The 22125-nt window shown below is 44.9% G+C and overlaps 1 protein-coding gene across 2 annotated transcripts in view; it reads right to left on the bottom strand.

Annotated features, from left to right (window-relative positions):
* The window catches only part of FBXL18 (F-box and leucine rich repeat protein 18), an 87043-nt gene extending 65597 nt beyond the window's left edge, over positions 1–21446 (bottom strand). The window contains exon 1 of one of the 2 annotated variants that reach the window (XM_083153572.1): positions 21159–21446. Coding sequence is in view for 1 of the 2 variants with exons in the window: in XM_083153571.1 (XP_083009697.1) it covers positions 21159–21230 (72 nt within the window). In the remaining variant the exon portion in view is untranslated. The remainder of the gene's footprint in view (positions 1–21158) is intronic. The other variant, XM_083153571.1, reaches the window with a different exon arrangement.
* Between the last annotated feature and the right edge of the window lie 679 nt (positions 21447–22125).

Below are 22125 nucleotides of genomic sequence, written 5' to 3'. Positions count from 1 at the left end.
TCGCTGTGTCACCAGGACCATATCAGAGAAAGGGATTTGAACGGTAAGTTCTTACAAAAATCCCTTTTTCTCTTTCAATGGTCCTGGTGACATAGCTCACATTAGGACGTTCAAGAGCCGGTTCTTTGGGAGGGTACGCTCTGGTCTGCAGCTCTCATCACTGCTCGCCCGAACGATGCGTCCTCCAACGCAAACTCATGGAACCTGTAGAACATGGGTCCTCAAACTGCAGCCCTCCAGATGTGGTAAAACTACAAATCCCAGCATGCCTTGCCACAGTTTTGCTATAAGGGAGTGATAAAACGGTGGCAAGGAATGCTGGGATTTGTAGTTTCACAACATCTGGAGGGCCGCAGTTTGAGGACCCATGCTGTACAATTTGGCAAAAGTGTGAACAGATGACCAAGTGGCGGCTCTGCATACTTGCTCAGCTGTAGCCCCATGGCGAACCACCCAAGAGGTAGCGACAGACCTGGTGGTATGCGCGTTAATACTGGCCAGAACAGGCCTACCAACCTTAGTATATGCAAAAGCAATGACTGAACGCAACCACCTAGCAATTGTCTGCTTAGAAGCAGGCACACCAATCTTGTGCACATCATACAAGACTAATAAGGTATCTGTCTTCCTGACACCTTTCACCCTGTCCACATAAATGCGCTCTACATCCAAATTCCGCAATTTGTCCCTTTTCCTAGAACCCTCTGGGGGTTGAAACACAGGCAGAACTATCTCCTGGTTTAAATGAAAAGCAGAAACTACTTTTGGCAAAAATGGTGGGACTGTTTGAAGAACAGCCCTATCGTCATGAAAAATAAGGAAAGGAGGCTTACAGGACAATGCTCCCAACTCCGAAACCCTCTTTGCAGAGGAAAAAGCCAATAAGAACACTAATTTCCTTGTAAGAAACTTAAGGTCAGCCGACCTTAACGGCTCAAAAGGCGACTTTTAGAGACACTCCAGCACCAGAGACAAATCCCAGGGTGCCACTGGTTGCTTGTATGGTGGTTTTAACCTGGAAACCCCCTGAAGGAAGGTCTGCACCTCCGGAAGAATCACTATCTTCTTCTGAAAATATATTGACAGAGCTGATATCTGTACTTTGAGCGATTGAAGACTGAGGCCAGAAGAAAACCCATCCTGCAGGAATTCAAGCAACTTAGAAAGTCGGAACCTGTACGTATGAGATTTCTGTCTCTCACACCTTCCAGACTCTATAGTAGCAGAAGATACCGGCTTCCTGGCCTTGATCATAGTATTCACCACAGCCTCTGAGAAACCCTTGGTTTTTTAAGATGGCGGTTTCAATATCCAAGCCGTCAAATTTAGCCGAGCTAAATCTAGCAGATCTGGCACTTGAGGCAGGCGCCACGAGTCCACTGAATCTCTGAACATTCGAGTACCAGAATCACCGGAATTCCTTGGGATTTGATTATTTTCAGAACTCTTGCAAGCATAGGAAATGGAGGGAAAATATACGCTAGACTCCCCACCCAGGGAACAGTCATTGCATCCACCGCCTCTGCCAAGTGATCCCTTGTCCTGGCATAGAACCTGGGAACTTGATGGTTGAACCTGGACGCCATAAGGTCCACCTCCGGGGTCCACCTCCGGGGTCCCCCAGTGCACGGTAATCTGCTGGAATATCTGTGGGTTCAGACTCCATTCCCCTTTGAGCAGCTCCTCCCTGCTCAGGAAGTCGGCCTCGACGTTCTTCACCCACGGGGATGAATATCGCTGGAACTTTCTGCTCCACCCACAAGAAGATCCGACTGAATCCGCAAGGGGAGACCCTGCAGTTTGTCTTCTGCTAGGGATAGCGCCATCCACACAGCCCACAGTTCCAGAATGTTTAATCGGTAAGACTGACTCCTCCGTAGTCCACAGGCCCTGAAGCCTTAAGTCCAGGACTACTGCCCCCCAGCCCCTGAGACTGGCGTCGGTAGTGACTACCAGCCAGTCCCAAGACTGCAGAGACCGACCCCACTAAAGGGAATCCACATCCATCCACCATTTCAGGGAAGACCAGGTTTCTAGAGTCAGTTCTATCCTCTCTGACTTCATGGTCTGCGTGTTCCCCGACCACGATGTCAGAATGTTCCATTGGAAGACCCAGGAATGGAACCTGGCAAACTGTAGCGTCTCAAAAGTCGCCACCATTTTGCCCAGCAACTTTAAACACCTCCAGACCGAGGGATTCGGTGACCCCAGAAATGGTCTACCCACAGATGGAGATTTAAAAATTTTACGTTTAAAATCGGTCTGAAGGTACCGTCCGGCTTGGGCACTAAAAACAGAGTTTAATATAAGCCTTTCTTCCATTCTGCCCGAGGGACCGGAATCACCACTCCTTTTACTAGAAGGGACTGTGCCGCCCCCAAAAAGAGCAGAACGGAGCCGAGACTCCTTTGGTAGTGGTGTGGGTAAAAATCTTCTCGGAGGAAGACCTTTGAAAGGAATCTTGTATCCCTGGGATACAATGTCCAACACCCAAGGATCCCAAATCAACAATGCCCAAGTTTCCCGGAACCATAGCAGACGACCCCCCACTTTTATCACAGACGGGGGACTCCCCATGCAGTCATGCCGAGGGCTTCCCGTCACCTTTGGTGCTCGGCTTCTTGTGGAAAGAACCAAATTTAGACTTTGGGGCCTTACCCTTAGATTACTGGAATTTACCCCTGAATGATTGTCCTCTAAAGGACGCACCCCCTCTAGGGGAGGGCCGAAAGGAAGGCCAAAAACCTGGAAGCTTGTTTAGGCCAACACCTCTTAGGCCTTTTTTGATTCATTATCCGCCTCCCAGGCCTTGAGCCACAGGATTCTCCTGGCATTAGCTTCCTCCTCTGCCTCGAGCACATATTCAACAGCTGCCTTCAACTTTTCAGCCAGCAGCAACAAATCTGGATCAGCATGCAAGATAGTGCACAAATTGCTAGCCCAAACAATCATAGCCTTAGAGACCCAGGCTGACGCGATAAGGGGCCGCAGTGTAAACCCCACCCTCTCAAATATGGCTTTGAGGTTTCCTTCAAGTTTCTTGTCCACGGAGTCTTTAAAGGCCACAACCCCTTGGACTGGTAGCACAGTAGCTTTTCAAAGCCTTGCTACAGAAGCATACACTACAGGCACTTTCTCCCAGAGGTTTGCATGTGCCTCAGGCATAGGATATAGACTCAAAAATCTCTTTGGCATCTGAAGTCTCTTATCGGGCATTTTCCAAGCCCCTTCCAAAATATCCTGTAAACCTTCATCTGCAGGGAAGGTAACAGCCTCTCTACGCTGCCGTTTAAACACCCCTTTGACAGGAGTCTTATCCTCCTTGGACAAATTTAAAGCCTGCTTAACAGCAGCAATCAAATCCTCCACCCCAGGGGCCGAGGCATCCTCAGAATCATCACCCTGATCCCAGGGAATGTCTGATGTACATTCTCAACAGCAAGCAAGGGTACCGAATAAGACCTTTTAGGGGTCCCCACAGTATCACAATCAAATCTATCCAGCAAATCATTAAATCTGCTAATCCCCTTCGCAGTGTCCTGCATAACCTGCAAGAGTCCAGGATCTGCTTGGGTCAGAGGCAAGGAGCCTGAAGACTGCTGAGAGGATGACATAGGTTTTGGGGAAGACACCATAATATCACTCTGCCTGTCTAACAATTGCACTAAGGCATTAACAGACCTGCCCAGGGCACTGGCCCACGCAGGCTCTGGTTGCTCTACCCTCTGGGGTTCAATGCCCATGGGTCTCACACCAGTGCAAGCAAGGAACAATCCCACCTTGGCCATCTGTTCAGGGGCAAATTTTAGTGTACAAACACTACATGCGCTCAATGTAATAAGGGCTCCCTCCCCCAGAGCTACAGACTGCTTCTCAGACATGATGCCAAGAATTTGACACAGTGCACAATGTAACAGGCTTTATATACAGAGCCACTTATCTGTCTGAAGCCTCTTCCGAAGAGGTGGGGAAAGCGATGCCCAGGAAATCCACACACACTGCCAGAATCCAGCCAGTTCAGCTCCGCAGCAAGCATCCTCCGAACGGCACCAAACAGAGTGAGGGAAGAGACCAAGTCCCCTCTGCTGCGGGGTCCGTAGCTTTTGGTGCCAACCACCCCGTCAGCCGCTCCCACTATATTTCCTAGTTCCCAGTGTCTCCCCCTCGCCTGGGGACCACTTGGAACACGCCTGTAACACACTGCTGTCCTCTGGTAAAGGAGCTCAGCTTGTAAGCTCCTCAGAAAATGGCTGCCACCATCACGGAGCGCCTGTCCCCCATAATCCCCACCTAGCGTGGAGCCGGTTTCAGAGCGCCCCGGAGCCCAGGCAGTTTCTTAATAAAAACTGTCAGCACCGCACAGGGAGACCAGACAGACCTGTGCGCAGTGAGCTGACAGGACACGCTTCTGTCAGCTCCTTTTGTGCTGTCAGTGTGAGGATTCAATGAGAATCCTCACACTGTGCCTGCCTAGCTAAGTGTGAAAGTTAATAAAATAAAAAACAACTATCTCTAAACCTTCGGCTGCCCCAGCAGCCCTTTAGAATAGCATCCACTCCGGGGGGCACCTAACACAAACTGAACAGTCTGGGATGCAGGGGGAGGAGCCTACCCCTCTGAAAAGCTTTAGGATAGGCGCCTGGCTCTTACGGACCCTCCTACATCCCAATGTGAGCTGTGTCACCAGGACCATTGAAAGAGACAGATTGACTGTGCAGGAAAGGCAGTTTTGATTAGATCATAGACTATCATTACGGAGACAAAATCGCTTAGTCAAAATCTCCAGTGCATCCAGCTAAAATTGCTTAGTCAAAATTGTCCATTAGCCAATATCTCACCGTGTGTACAGCCCATTAGAAAGTATGTTCAGGCCCTGCAAAGGGTAAATTCCACAAACTTTACCGCTGAAATTTACTCTAGGCCACCCCACTCTAAAATTGGATGGAGAAAGGAGTATCTAAAAAGGTCTCCCTCTTCTCTTCCAGTCACATGGAGCATAACAATGTTCATTCTCTCTCTGTACACATTGGGAATATTATAGCAACATTTTAATTCAATCTACCTTTCTAATGGCCCCCATACACAGGTCCGACTTGTGGGAGGCAGAAGTCGGACCCAGTGTCCCTTCCCATTAGGGTGCTTACACAATTTAAAATCGTATACCATTGTATATGCCATACAATTTGATGGTGTACAATTTAAAATTGTATAACATTGGCTAACATCGGAACGCATCGCATACCATCGTATGCCTTATGGTATGCGATGCAATGGGCGCCGTGCTAGGAAACAAGTATCAAAAAATGTTGTGTAAAAAAGATTACATTTCCGAAGGTAAACCTTACAGGTCATTATGATGAATACAAATGTTTGCTTGGCAATTCCAGTGTCTCCAACCCTGCTTTGCTCGTTTACGACCCAGGTTGACCCTTTCACACCAAAAATGACCGGTGTTGAAAGGCAAATTACTTGGTAGAAATGTTAAACCAGGTAATTTGCTTTTCTGTGTGAAGGGGTTAACATATTATGGCCTGATATTGAATTTGATAGCTTGTTTTCTTAATGGAGTTTCACTGCAGAGTTTGATAATGGGGCAAACATTAATGCTGCAGTACAAATATTAATACAATCGAATATCAACATTGGTGGTTGTCATACATTTATGATGCCCATACCCGGTACAATTGCTGGGTGCAATGAGATGAGCACTCCTGTCACACATCTCATCGCACAGCTCAAAAAGTATGTGCTGCACATACTTTCTGTACTAGATCTCATCTCATTGCATTGCAAAACTGATGCAATGCGATATTGTATACAATATTTGTACCATGTATGGGCACCTTTACTTATGATATTCATGTGAGATATGTTGGTAATATTAGGAACTGCAGATATGACATCATTTGCAACACATCTAGGTGACTGTGATATACATATGGTATGATGCTGATGTCCATACTATATGTATATTATAGGAGGTTATGAATGATGTAATATTAGAGTGGTTCTCATGTGTGTTATTTTCTCTATTAAATTCCCACCAAGCCAAAGTAGGTAGACCACTGCTTCCCTTCAAAGCCATTAGACTGCTCCTCATGCCAGTCATACTGTCCCAACATCAGTTGTAATGAAAACATACTGTAATCAAACATTGAGGTACAAAGTGTGATCAGAGATCTGTGTCTAAAGTGCACACATTCACTAAAGCAAATCACAGAAGTGCACGTCAGGATTCCTGTGCCAGTCTTCCATCTATCAGCATCCTGAATGCCGGGATGCCAACTATCCCCCCCTCTCCAAATATTTACCTTTTTTTAAAATGCATAGATTTAATGTCATGCCATATGATGTTCCAAGAAAGCTCTGTTCTTACATTGGTACTTCTCAAACAGAAATATCTGTGCTGTGCTCACTTTTGCAGAAGTGCAAAACAATTGAATTCCCACCTCCAGTTAAGAGTTGAAAGAGACTTCCACATTAAGAATAAGTGTACAAATATATATATATATATATATATATATATATATATTTTTAAAGGATTTCACCAAAAAGACAAGCGCAACATTAGTCCTCTTTTATCAGCTTTCTATGGTGCAGGAACTGGATGAATGCCTCCTGTTTATTTCTGCTAGTGTGTGTGTGTTTATGGCGGCTCCCCACTGAAGCAGCTTGCCCTCTTCAGTACTCAGGCTCAGGTCTCCACAGGTTGAACTTGGGGAGATAAAAAAAGAGGTGTGGTATGAGGACAGGTCTCCTCCACCAGCAACTGGGCGCCTAAGGCATGCACAGAAGATCATCACTTGTTGGCTAGTGCCCTGCCCACAGTTCGAAGTAGCGTGAACATTACCCTCTGTATATGTAACTCTGGTTAAGCATTATGATAACTACAGTTGATAGTTGAGTTGGTCCCCCTTTTGTAACTAAAACAGCTTCCACTATTCTTGGAAGTCTTTCCATAATATTTTGGAGTGTAGCTGATGCATTTATGAGATTGGGCACTGGTGTTAGAGATTGCAAGCCAGGCCTTCTCCTCCGTTTTAGTTCATCCCAAAGCTCCTCAATGGGGTTAGAAGTCATAGCTTTGTGCAGGAAAATAAAGTTCTTCCACATTGAGCCGGACGTAAGGTGCGAGCCATGTCAGATATTGGCTGAAATTAAAGGATTGTTTAATGGGGCAGTCAAGGAAAAACTATGCCTTTTAAATAAACCTCTGCATAAAGCATGCATCCCACATGACCACTGGACTCGCACTTCATTATATCAGGCCTTATGCCTTTACAGTCCTTGTTTGGTGCACTGGGGAAGTGCCCTGTTGGAATAAAAAACAGCCTTCCCCAAACTGGTGCCACAACATTGGAAGCAGAACATTATTCAAAATGTCTTGGTCTGCTGAAGCATTAAGATTGCCCTTCACTAGAGCGGGAGCACAGCACAAATCCTGGATAGAAAATAAACACATACCATTATCCCATTTTCACAAAACTTGTTTTGCTTTACATCACTCCATCCGACACTTGGCATTGAACTTGGTGATGTGTGCCTTGCAAACAGCTACTCGGCCATGGAAAAATATTCCATTAGCACAGTTTTTGTACTTTTATTACTTCCAGTTAACTTTCAAAAATCTATGTAATCAGTAGAACATTGGCGACTAAAGGGCCATACACACTGGGCGATATTGAGCTGAAAGTAGCTCAGTTTTGCAGTTTCAACTGCTTTCACCTAAAAAGTCACCGAGTGTGTACAACCCACGCACCGCCGCTCATGTGCTGGTATTACCAACAGATGAGCGATGGGGTCGACAGCAGTAAACAGCGTCAACCCTGGGAAAATCACTTAGATTGGTGAAAATTGCTCAGTGTGTATGAACTGAGCAATTTTCAGCCAAGCGATTTTTCCCATCATCGCTGTGCATACACACTGGGTAAAAAACGCCCAGTGTGTATGCACGTATTGCACCTATACACTCAATGCACCTTAGCAGTTGTTGACCCAGCTCTGTGATTTTATGTGGTCTTCCGCGTGGCTGAGTTGCTGTTTTTACAAATGCTTCCACTTTCGAATATCTCTTACAGTTGACCGTGAAATATACAACAGGGATGAAATGTCAAGAACCTTACTGCAAAGGTGGCACACTATCACAATACCAGACTTGAAGTCACTGAGCTATTCAGAATGGTTAGTTTTTTATTATTATTTTTTAGCACAAATGTTTGCAAATGTAGACTGCATTTGCTAGGGGCTTGATTTAATACACCTGTAGCAATGGGTCTTTTTAAAACACCTGAATTCAATAACAGCCTTGGCCAAACACTATTGTCCATGTATTGTATCTTAACTGAATAAAAATTATATTTGCACATAATTGATGCATTTACACTACTCTGTGTAAGTTTGGGGTTCACTTATGCTGCTTTCACACCGCAAAACCTGCTTAGACCAGGTATTTAAAACGGGTCAGAGAAAGTTTAACCCCTTTCACATCGCATGTAAATACCTGGTCTAAACCAGGTTTGTGGTGTGAAAGCAGCATCACAATCTGTATACTCATCTCTTATTTTCCCAAGCAATGTAACAATGTCTAGCTCCCTGGATCAGTGATACTACTTTCAGACCGCAAACCCGTGTCAAACCCTGCATTTTGAACACGGGTTTGTCCTTGTGAAGAGCCGTGTCAGACTCTTAAAACACCCCTTTCACACTGCACTTCAACCCGGGTTTTCTTACGATTGGTGCTTACACACTGAACCCGTGTCCGGCCTGCAAAACCTATGTGTGTCATTAAAAATTGACTTTTTTTTGGCTCACAATGATGATGTCACAAAGGAAATAAAAGTGCTGTGTCCTTTTGTAGCCACGGGATGCCAATACCATCGCAATATTTTTGTAGACCACAGCGTCCTTTACGGTTCCGGTGATCTGTCTGCGGATCTCCTCGTCACCCCTTATGTTGAGCAATTCCCTCACCTCCTCATCTGTCCAGAGAGAGGACATATTGCTGTAAAGCAGGCTGTGTGGAATACACACTAGATTGCAGGCTGTAGAAGTGTGGAATACACACTGGACAAGTGTGTATTGCAGCCTGTCCAAGCGTGGAGCAATAGGCTTCCAAAAATGTGGATTGCAGGCTGAAGAAGTGTGGAGCGCAGGCTGGGATGGTGCCTGTGTCCCGTGGTCCGCAGCTCCAGCGTGCTGCTTGTTGGTTTCCGGGGTCAGACTGCTGACCTCACAGGAATCCACCAATAGCGGCATTTCATAAACAGTAGTGTCGGATGACACGTGTCGGGGCCTTTCTGACCGCACGCAAACACGTGTTAGAGCCGTGTTCAACCCTGGTAATTACCAGGGTTGAAAAGCCGTGTTGCTCAACACGGGTTTTCTGAGTGTGGCGCTTTCATACCGCACCTTCACCCTTGTTTAGGCCCCGCGAACACGGCAATATGCCGTGTTCGGAGTGCGGTCTGAAAGCGGTATGACAGAACAGTGTAGCCAGGACCAAACCCTTAGCCGACACATTATTGCTTCATGCACACCACACTGCATAGAACAGTTGCACACACAGGCCAAAATACAGCTGTATTAGTACATGCATGCACTGTATGTTCCCTGGGGGTTTCACCCCATATGTCAGAGGGAACATCTTTTCTCCAGCACACACCTTGTCATGCCAGCAGAGGAGAATGGGGACACTGCTGGGGGGGTCCTGGTGCAGTGACTTACAGTTCTGTGCTGCTGTGCCCTCCACCCTCTGAAGTCTCTCTCTGGTGCAGGGTACACTGAGCATTAGCTGGTCCCCTCTGAGTCAGCACTGTGCATATTTAATGAGCCGACCGCAATATGCATGGCGTTGGGGACCAATAGTGCTCACTGCTGCCTGGGTACCATTTCAGACAGGACTGAAACGGGTAGGACCCTGCTTTTTTACCGTTTTAAAATAACAGTTATTTTAAAGCGGTAAATTCACTCTGGACCTTTCAGACTGCACATATTACAGTTTTGAAACGATAAAAAAACAGCAATTTACCGGATAATATGTGCGGTCTGAAAGGGGCATTAGAAACCAGCCAATTATACTCACCGATAGTTTCATTTCTTCTTCAGAGTACCAACATACCAAGACTGCCAGTGTATGACACCTGCCTTGATGGGACATCTTTGACCAAGTGGATGTACAATACATTGCTGGAATTTCCCGACTGTTGCATCCCTCCTCCTGTGACCTGGACCCTGTCCCATCCAAGCTTCTTTTAAGGTGTATGGTGCATTCGCAAAAAAAGTTCAATGCTCTTTACAGACAGGCGTTTTTCCCGAACCACTAAAGGAAGCAATAGTCAGGCCATTTCTTAAAAAATCTAATTTAGACCCTGACTGCATGACCAACTACAGGCCAGTATCAAATCTTCCTTTTCTAGGAAAGGTTATTGAGAAAGTAGTTGCAACTCAACTAGAGACCCACCTGTCAACCCATGACATCTATGATCCATTCCAGCAAGGATTCAGGAGAAGACATAGCACAGAAACAGCTCTGGTTTGTGTGCTCAGTGATCTTCTAAATGCAAGGGATAGAGGACACTGTTCAATCCTAATCCTTCTGGACTTCTCTGCAGCATTTGACACCATTGACCAATTGAGCGCCTGAAGAATTTCTGTTGTCTGGGTGGCACAGTCCTTAGCTGGTTCAAATCATTTCTCGCTGGCAGGTCACAGAGAGTTTCATCGGGAGTATACTCTTCGCCACCAGTGCCGTTGTCTTGTGGTGTCCCACAGGGTTCTATACTATCTCACATGCTTTTTGCAGTATACATACTTCAACTGGGTGACAAAATCAGACGTCATGGCCTGGTCTACCACTGCTATCATCGGCCTAATCAAGGATGGTGACGAGACCGTGTACAGGCATGCATGTAGTGGAGAAGCGGACACAGTGGTGCAGCAGCAACAACCTCGATCTAACCCCCACCAAAACAGTTGAGATGGTGGTCGACTACAGGAAAAACCAAATGCACTAGTCCCGCTAACAATAGCCATCACAGTGGTGTCGCGTGTTGAATCCTTCAGATTCCTAGGGACAACCATGTCCAGCAACCTAAGATGGGGATTAAACATAACCACAAACATCAAAAAGGCCCAACAGCGCCTGTTCTTCCTGAGGCAACTCAGGAAATTCAACATCCCACAGGAGCTGCTGTGCGTATTCTACATCGCTATCGTGGAGTCTGTCTTATGTTCCTTGATCACAATCTGGTACAGTGGCGCAAGCGAGAACGACAAACAAAAACTGCAGAGGGTAGTGAAGACTGCAGAAAGGATCATAGGGACCAACCTCCCCCCTATCAGGGATCTGTTCTCATCCAGGGTAAGGAAACGCTTTGAGAAGATCGCGAAGGACAAGCTGCATCCCGGTCACAACCTGTTTGACATCCTACCATCCGGAAGACGGTTCAGGTCCATCCCCGTCAAAACGTCCAGATCCGCAAGAAGCTTCTTTCCATTAGCCGTCCATCACCTGAACAATCCAATCAAAGCGAATGCAATCCCAATATCAACAGCCAAACAACGTGTCCCTACTTGGCGACCTGACCACTATAGTCGTAGCAAGAAATGGAATGCATGTAAGGTCTTTATGTAATATATGTAATGTCTCCCCTCCCCCCCCCCCTCCCTTTTATCCCTGCTTGATGCTGCACTGTAATCCACAAAAAAATCCTAGTGTGCGCAAGCCTACATGGCCAATAAAGTGGATTCTATTCTATGGAGATGATTCACAACTGTACCGGTCCTTTGGCACAATACAACACAATAACAACCTTAAATGGCTGCCTAGCTGAGCTCCAGGAGTGGATGAGTGCCAGTTGGCTGAGACTGAACCCAGATAAAACAGAAGTCCTGATGATAAATCACAGGACAAGACGGCAGCATAGCCAACTGACAGGTCTTAAGCTGGGGGGCACAGAACTAAAAAAACTCTGATCATGTGCGGAATCTTGGTGTTGTCCTGGATAGTGACCTGACACTAAAACATCAGGGGGGAAATTTACTAAGATGTGTAGTCTACTTCACATGGGATGTTGTTATGGGCAACCAATTGGAATCTACTTATTTATTTAGCACCCTCTAGAAGATAGTAGAAAGGATCTGATTGGTTGCCCATAGCAACATCACATGTGAAGTAGAATACACATCTAAGTAAATTTCCCCCCAGGTGTCAGCCACAATCAAATCCTCATTCATAGCCAGAATCAAGCACTTAGTGGGTTATTCTAGTTCACTCTGACAAATTCCTTCTTAGATGGACAAAACCATGTGCACTGCAGGTGGGGCAGATGTTACTTGTGCAGAGAGAATTAGATTTGGGTGGGGTTTTACTTCAAAGTGAGATCTATATTGCAGTGTAAAAATAAAGCAGCCAGTATTTACCCTGCACAGAAACAAAATAACTCACCCACATCTTATTATCTCTGCACATTTTACATCTGCCCCCCTGCAGTGCACATAGTTTTATCCATCTAAGAATGATTTTGTCAAAAAGAGTGAACTAGAATAAGGCCCTTAATTCCCTCAGAAGACCTGCCTAAAGTCATACATGCATTTATATCATCATGACTAGACTACTGCAATGCCCTCTACCTGGGTCTCCCAGCAAAAAGAACTGCACCGCTTGCAGCTGGTACAAAATGCAGCTGCCAGACTATTAACTAACCAGCCCCGCTCCTGCCACATAACTCATTCTCTACTCCCTTCACTGGCTACCTGTAAAATGGCGAATCATTTTCAAGATTGGCTTACTCACTTTCAAGGCCCTACATCACCAAGGCCCAAGGTACGTGCAGCAGCTTCTGATTCCCTACTGTCCTACTCAATTACTACGACCCATTGAAGAAGGACTACTAACAGTACTCAGAATCTCCCTGAATTCATCTGGGGGTCGAGCTTTCAACTTCGTTGCTCCAACCTTATGGAACGCTCTTCCTCGCACAGTGCGAGAAGCCCCCACTGTAGAATCCTTTAAAAATAGACTAAAGACATACTTATTTACTCAAGCAATTCACTGACATCCACTGTTAAGCTTGTTTTGTATTTTGAGCTGTAAAGACAATGGTAAAGCACTTTGAGTCCTATTGGGAGAAATGTGCTATATAAATATCATCATTATTAATTATTATTATTATTAATATTCTTAGAGATCCCATGGCAGCCATAACATTGGGATACACTCTCTTTCCTTTAGTTTAGACAGGATGTTTTTCAATGGACCACCCACCTGTTGGTATATAACCTCACTCCTCCCCTTCCTCCTCGTCTTTCGAGTGTCTCCATATTTAGGTCCCTGAAAAAAACACTACAAGGCGAGGGCATTTTAATGGCTACCATGAAATCTCTAATACCCCTTTTACACCAGAGCCATGGCCCGGATTATTACCAGTCCAGTCTGGGCCTTGGTGTAAAAGGGCAAAAAAAAATAATAACCCGGGTCCTGTTACCCGGTGTCCGACCAATTTAAAATTGCATACCATCGTATGCCTTATGGTATGCGATGCAATGGGCGCTGTGCTAGGAAGCAAGTACCGAGATTTGTCTGTCCAATATGTATAATGGGAACAAAAAAGTCTGGTAAAGTATGGAACAATAAACTCCCAAATGCTGGAAACCGTCCAAAACGATTGTTTGGATACATTTGTTAAAATCAAACAGATTATTTATTTATAGTTTCTTATAGCGCACACCTATTTCACTGACATTTGAAAAGATTGACAGGTGGAGCTAATTACCGTATATACTCGAGTATAAAAGTCGACCCGATTATAAGCCGAGGCACCTAATTTTACAACAAAAAACTGGGAAAACGTATTGACTCAAGTGGGACCCTCACTCGAGTATAAGCCGAGGGGGGCTTTTTCAGCATAAAAAATGTTCTGAAAAAGTAGGCTTATACTCGAGTATATATGGTATTTCACATTTGTTTTTGTGAGCATACCTACAAAACATGGTCCTGAGGAACAAGTCTGAGAAAATGTGCACTAGGCCAGTGGTTCTCAACCTCGGTCCTCATGTACCCTCAACAGGTCACGTTTTCCAGGTAACCCAGTAGGTGCATAAACTTAGAAATGAATGACAACATCAACATAAACACACTAAAATGAATAATTTCTCCTTGCTATATGCAATATTAAGGTGGCCTTCTTACTTAAGCTAAATAACATTAATTGTGTTTGTGTTGATGTTGTCATTCATGTCTAATGCTACTTTCACATTACCTAAATGTTTAAGATCCTGTATTTCAAAATGGTATTTAAAACAGGTCTGAGCCCCTAACCCTTTCAAACCCCTTTCACATTGCAGGTGAAAACCGTTTTAAATAGCATATACAGGTTGAGTATCCCGTATCCGAGTATCCGTTATCCGAATTATTCCGAAAACCATACATTCCAGAAAGTGAAAAAAAAATATTTTTTTTGCTAAAAACTCACTGGGGACATTTGTATCGGCACTACTGGTGACATGTAACTGGCACTATATATGTGCAAGAAAATGATTGCTTGGCATTCAAATTCAATATCTGAGATAGTACACATTTTGTTTCATGTTTTGAAACCTTGTTTTTTGAACAAATAAAATATATTTGTGTGTATTTTATGTGGTAATAAAATATATTTGTGTGTATTTTATGTGGTAATAAAATATATTTGTGTGTATTTTATGTGTTTATATAGCATACATGCAAGATACTTCAAAATACATCATTGAAATATTAAAATATTCCGAAATACGGAATAATCCGTTATCCAAAATTCTCCTGGTCCCGAGCATTTTGGATACGGGATACTCAACCTGTAATACCATTCACACATTCAACCCATTTAACCCCCAAGGAACACGTTTCAAGCCATAGAAATAGACCCTCACTGCCAAAAATACGGCTCTTCAAATGTGTAGGACACTGCTTTTTACTCGTTTAATAAATACCGGTATTTGTTAAACGGGTAAAGCAACTTGGAGCTTTCCCACTGCAGCTCTACCCGTTTAAAAAGGCTAAAAAAAAAAATGGCAATTTACCGTTTAAGAGCTGCAGTGGGAAAGGGGTATCAGTATATTTATGTCTATATGTGTGGATATTTATCCTTTTTATATTAAAAGATTTTTTAATTGGTACTCATTGTTATGAGTTGTTGATCTCAGTAGCGCCCATATTCCCACTGGCTTAGCTAGCGGAAAATTCAGCTTGGTGTGACTAGGAAGTTTGCAATTGCTTTTTATATGGGCCACAACTATGATTAACACCTATCCCAGAAAAGGGAAGAATTTAATAATTGGGTCTCCAAGTGTAAAACTTATCAGCGCCTGAGCAGGCTTTTCTTGTATGGGCTTATTATTTCACTTGGGATTCTGTGTGGAGACCTGGAAAATGTGAACTGTTGGGAGTACTTGAGGACCAAGGTTGAGAACAAATGCACTAGACAGGCATGCCCAAACTAAGGCCCTCCAGCTGTTGTGAACTACAAGTCCCATCATGCCTTGCCACAGTTTTCTTATTAGGAAATGCTAAAATTATGGCAAGGCGTGCTGGGATGTGTAGTTTCACAACAGCTGCAGGGCCACAGTTCGGACATAGACCAACATTCAACCAACCATCTAGCTAGTTGACCAGATGGAATAAAAAAAAAAAATCTGGTACTGGATGGGAGCAAATCTAATTTGTAATTCAGTAACTGGCTCCCAAAATCTGGAAATCCCAGGGGAGGGAGCTGCATATTTTGCAACAATATCCAGACCTTCACACCACTTGCTGTCTTGCTGATTGTCCGGGAACGGAGGTAACCGGCTCCAGTCTGTGGGTGCTTGCACGCACCACTTACATGCTGTCTGACCGCGGTGATTAAGAACCGCCACCGTCGGTACGTTTACCCATTCCTATGTTTCATGTTTTTTATGTGTGAATAAACCTTCCAAAACGATATTTATGCACTATCAAGCGCCCGTCTTTATTTCTCTAGAAATCTCCTACCTGCTGGATACAGGTGCATTGGTACTCTTTACCTAGAACGGCGCCCGCGATTAGCATCGCGGGCGTCGGGGGTAAAAAATCGCGGGCATCGCGGGTACATAAAAAACGGGTGCGACGCGGTGCCCGCGATTTTCCCATAGGGATCAATGTTAAAAGTCAGATTGGACGCGATTTTAGTGTTAAATGCCTCAATGCCCGCGATTTTTACATAGGAAACAATGTTAAATGGGCCACAGAGCCCTAATAGTCCCCTGAAGTCTTAAATGGCCCCCACGCTTCGGGCTCGGTGGCTCGCTGCGCTCGCCACACTATTCTATTCTCAACTCCACGCCGACGTGGATAGTGGGGGTATGAAAAGGTCGGAGGACGCGTACCGCCGCCGCTCGCCACGCTTCGGGTTGACGTTGATCGTGGGGTGCCGTTAAAAATTGTGGGGGCCATTTCAGACTTCAGGGGGACTATTAGGGCTCTGTGGCCCATTTAACATTGTTTCCTATGGAAAAATCGCGGGCATTGAGGCATTGAACACTAAAATCGCGTCCAATCTCACTTTTAACATTGGTCCCTATGGGAAATCGCGGCCATCGCATCGCACCCGTTTTTTAGTGCATTCGATGGTCGCGATGGGCGCCGTTCTAGGTAAAGAGTACCGGTGCATTTACCCCTTGAGACGGAGCTGCTGGGATCACTATCCTATGTGCTTGCATAGACTATCCTATTTTGAAGGATTGGACGATTGTTGGACACTGAAAGGTTTTTTCTGGACTTATTGTTACAGCGCATTGTTCTTTCTCTTTTGCATATATATATATATATATATATATATATATATATATATATATATATATATATATATATATATATATATATATATATATTACACACAGTAAAAAATCACGTTTGCATTAAGGTTTCCGTATGTCCAGTCAATGAAATTAGTATGGGGTTAATTGGGATTAGTTGTAATCATTCATTGAAAATAGCAGCAAGTTGTTAAATTCAAGCAGATTTGAAAAACTGTGGTTAATGCGCAGAGCCAATTATCGTGTATAACTGACACGCATGAAGCAGTTGTTAGGCACTGTAGCACAGATAATGGCACAAGTCTGTTAGTTTTGTATCTCACCCTCCTTGATAGATGGTACTTTGGATGGGAGGGCTTTGAAGTAAAACCCCACCCAAATATAATTCTCTCTGCACAAGTAATATCTACCCCACCTGCAGTGCACATGATTTGGCCATCTAAGAAGGATTTTGTCAGAAAGAGTGAACTAGAATAAGGCCCAATGTGCCTGTACTTTGTTCTCTTCAGACAGATCTAATGCCTGTTTTACGGCAAGGATCAAATCCTCAATACCAGGGACAGAAGCATCAGCCTCTTCCCTCTGGTCCCAACTACAATCCTCTTCACACACACACCCTCCTCATCAGAATCCAAATTCAAAAGTGGGGATGTAGCTAAAGGATGTCTGGAAGAAACCCTCTCAGAAGGCTTAGCAAACTGCTCCATAAAGGAGTTCAACCTTTGAACACCCTGTGCAGTGTCCTGCATGACCTGCAATAGCACCGGGTCCCCCTCTGATGGCGTAATGGAACCCATAGACGTTTGGGAGGAAGGAATATGGCCAGGAGACTTCACTAAAGTATCTGCCTGTTTAAAGCCACCACCAAGGCATTCATAGACCGCCCTAAAGCAGCAGCCGACGCAGGTTCAGATTGCTCAGACCTTTGGGCTTGCGCACCACTGGGCACAGACTCACATGCGGGACACAAATCCCTCTGTTCACATGTTAATTTAACCCCACCAAATCTGCAGTCAAGTACCATGGCCTGCGCTCCCTCGCCCATGGCAGCAGCATCACATCCTTCAGTCATGTTTAACCCACAGTGTACAATGTCAGGCAAAGCACAGAGTCACGTAACAGTGTACTTATCGGTCTGCTTTTCTGCTGCCAGTAACCTCAGCGATCAGCGGGGGAAGCATTGTCCAGGAGAAATTGTGATGTCTGTATTTTGTACGAGACCCTGTTTTAGCTCCACAGTATGGAGAGAAATGGCGCCAGCACACAGAGCAGGATGAGACCACGTCTCTGCTTCAGCGGGGTAGGATAGCCTTTTTGGCGCCTTTCCCCCTAGCCGCTCCCACAAGTGTTTCTCCTCACCTCCAGTGCCTCCCCTTCTCTCCGGGATCACTTGGAGTAGTCCTGCAGCTCTGGACACCTGTAATAGACTTCACTTCCCTAATGGGATTTCAGTCTATAAGCCCATCCAAGATGGAGGCAGCCATCGCAGGAGGTCCATCCCCCGCGTTCCCCTTCTATGTAAGGAGCCGGTTCAGGACACCCCCTCGGCCCAGGAAAACTTATTTTCTGCATAGAGGGAGCAGACAGCGTCCCTCTGCACACAGAGAACTGACAGGACATGCTTCTGTCAGCCTCTGCTGCGCTCTCAATTGGGGGTATTCAATGCTGTGGGCGAGCGGCGACAGCGAGCAGAGCTTCCTGCTCGCTGTCACCACTCACCCTGTCAGTATTCAACACAGCCCCCCTCATACGCCAATTTCCCCTCGCTCCATTTTTTGAGCGAGGGGGAATTGGCGTATGTGGCTCCTGAACCAGCGAGACTCGCGGCTAAATACAGCGAGTTTTCTGCTTTAGCCGCAGGTCTCGCTGTTTTGGGGAATTCTCCCCGTCCTGTGACAGCGAGGATTTCCCCAGAACATTGAATAGAGCGAGCGGCCGGTGCGGGGGTTAAACAGCGAGGATCGTTGGTTTTCTGCATTCCTCGCTGTTTAAACCCCTCGCCGGCCGCATTGAATACCTGCCATTGTGTGCAACCTTCTGTCAGAAGTAACACACTGGAAAAAAAACCTGCACTAATTAAGTTAATAAAATAATAAAAACCTAACTATTCTTGTAAAATCCAAAGGAAAAATGGCGGTTGTAGCATCAGCCGATCAGCACAGCACCCACTCCTGTGGGCACCTAAAATGAACTGAAGCTTCATGGGATGCAGAAGGGAGGAGCCTGCTTCCAAAGACTTTCAGTAGAGGTGCCTTGGCTCCTGCGGACCCGGTTAGCAGTGTCAACAGGATGGATGAAAGAGAAATATGATTTGAAGTAAAATGTTTTAAAAAATGGGCAGACTAGATGGACCAAGTGGTTCTTATCTGCCAGCAAATTCTATGTTTCTGTGTTAATCTGGCACTGCCAGTCACTCGCATTAAAGGCAGTCTCATTGGGGTTTATTCTAGTTCATTCTTTCTGACAAAATCCTTCTTAGATGGACAAAACCATGTGCACTGCAGGGGGGCAGATGTAACATGTGCAGAGAGAATTGGATTTGGGTGAGTTATTTTGTTTCTGTGCAGGGAAAATACTGACTGCATGATTTTACACTTCAATATAGATCTCACTTTGAAAAAAAACCCCACCCAAATCTAATTCTCTCTGCACAAGTTACATCTGCCCCACCCGCAGTGCACATGGTTTTGTCCATCTAAGAAGGATTTTGTCAGAAAGAATGGATTAGAATAACCCCCATTGTGAGGTGTTCCTTGCCTCTGGGACTGCCATTTCAGCCTGTAGGAATCAACTCCCTGCTTTACTGTGAAAGCTTTGATGGGCGGAATCCAATAGAAACTGGAGATATTTTCATGCACCTGTCAACTGCGCTCTACAGGAGCCATGTACCTGGAAGGCGGCAGGGGGAGACCTGTCATCACGGCCAGCAGCAGCTCCCCACCTACAGTTAGGTAGGAGCTGCTGCTGGTTCTGTGCATAAGGCAACAACCGATGCAAGAGTCTAAATCAATAGCTGCCACTGCCCATTCATACATCTGCCTGCACAGCAACATGCAGTCTTGTAGATCAGTGGTTCCCAATCCTGGTCCTCAAGTACCCCCAACAGTGCACGGTTTCCAGGTCACCCGGCAGGTGCACTCATTCAGGCACATTTGAAAAGATCCACAGGTGGAGCTAATTATAGTACTTGTGATTTGTGTGGAGACCGGCAAAACATGCACTGTTGGGGGTACTTGAGGACCAGGGTTGGGAACCACTGTTGTAGATAACAAAGACAAGGACATAATTCATCACATCTCCCCATTCATACATTGGGGAGAAATACCTCATCAGCAGCACATAATGTGCACTGATACCACTAATCCTCATAACAAATAATACATCTACCCCTCAGAGGCTTATTTACTACAAAATATTTGCGGCAAATTGTCTGAAAACATAAATTTTCAGGGATAAGCAGCAAGTATTAGATATCCACCAATTATAAGATGGAGGAACCGCAGCAAGAATCTCAGATATCTGCTTGCGATCCCTCCTGCCTCGCCGGCAGTCGCATCCCTATAGGTTTCTATGGGGGATGCAATGCTGCCTCATATCAACATCTGGCAGTATCGCATTGGGTCCCTGGGCTACCGCCATTCTAAGATGGCAGTAGCCCATTGTAGCCTATGGACTACAGACCACACTGCCAGTAGGGCAGTTCAGTCAGCATTAGATCAACGCTAACCGTGCAAACGCAGACCCCCAGCACCCAGCAAAGCAGATCACAGGGACGGCTCCTTTCGGAGACCATCCTTACGTCTGGAGAGACTTTAGGATGGTATATGACAAGCAATCCTAGGTGGTAAGAACCTTCTCAGATCGCATTGTATATGCAATCTGTTATAAATGGGCCCCTCAATGTTTAAAAAGTGCCATCAACTTTAGCACTTTAACTGCAAACTAAAATTCATAATTAAAATGTCCCCAATTCTACAATCATGAACAGCAATTACTCTATGTAACCTAAGCTTAAAGAAAATAGTTTCAAACTCCTCTAGAAAATTCATGCTTCTTATTCCAAAAAGGGGCAATCATAAGTCCAGCCATATTAAATAAAACAAAAAAAAAAACATTTATTAGATATCTATAGACAATTTTGTTTTTATGAAAAGCTATGGCTTTGCAACGACCACATGACCAATGATGAGCTAGCATAAAGAGCATATATTAATACCTGCTATTAATGATTCGTTCAGTAGTCTACAAACACACATTTTACAGCATACTTTTAATACATATAGAACGGTTTTTATAGATGCCCGAAAGAAACTTAAAAGAAAAACTCCAGTTATTAAATTCAGGCTCACCTCAGTGAAGCTGTCGGACATAGCGAATGCAGTAGAGAGATTATCCAGCGGCGAAATGATCACACTATACATCTGTTCACGACATCTGTTACTTCTCACGTTTTATTGTACATACGTTAATATACCGGCCCGTACATGATCATGACATCCTATTCTACAAGCCGAAATATATTTCCGGTAACCAAAGCTAATTGAATTCAAGAAAACGCCATATTGGTACAGGAAGATTTCCATTCAGCTCGGCTTCAAAATGACGCCATGTTGGTGCAGGCAGCATTTCTTTCAGCTCGACTGGACGACAACGCTATGTTGGTACAGGCAGATTTTGTTTAAGCTCGGCTTCAAGATAATAATGCCACGTTAGTAAATGCAAATTTCGTTCCATACTCCCTTCGTTTTATTTGTATTTAAAGAAAAAAAAATGTGGACTAGTATCTTCACCAAAAGTCTTCGGTATTAAAGAAAAGATGCTACGTTATGGGTTTAGTACACTTCCGGTCTGTCTTTATTTGTAAAGTTACGTTTTCAGTTGTGCTTCTATTGAGAAATACAGGCAGTTTCTGTAGCTAATAAAGAGAACGACCATTCTATGGGCTCCATACATTTCATCCTTAGCTGGGATAATTAAAAAGTGCCATAACACAGTGTTGCCTACCTGACCCTCTCCTTCAGGGAGAAAATGCTGGGTACTTGTGTATTATCACGGCGCCCACCTTTTCCATCGTAGGGCATTGTACAACCAAAAAATTGCGTCGCATGCGACGCGATTGGACCCGATTTTTAATCGCACAGGCACCCAGATGCCTGATTCCTATGTTAAATGCCCCCCCAGACCCGATTTTTAATTGTATACCCACCCTGATGGGTAATGACTATGTTAAATGCCCCCCCCCCCCATTGTAAACGCCACCCCACTATCAACGCCAACCCGAAGCGCGGCGAGCCCGCGAGGGGCGGCGGTACGCGT

Source organism: Crinia signifera, chromosome 7 (genome assembly GCF_055691185.1).
Source record: "Crinia signifera chromosome 7, ASM5569118v1, whole genome shotgun sequence".
NCBI lineage: Eukaryota > Metazoa > Chordata > Amphibia > Anura > Myobatrachidae > Crinia > Crinia signifera.
The sequence above is the reverse complement of the archived record's forward strand: the minus strand, read 5'-3'. Positions and strand labels throughout refer to the sequence as shown.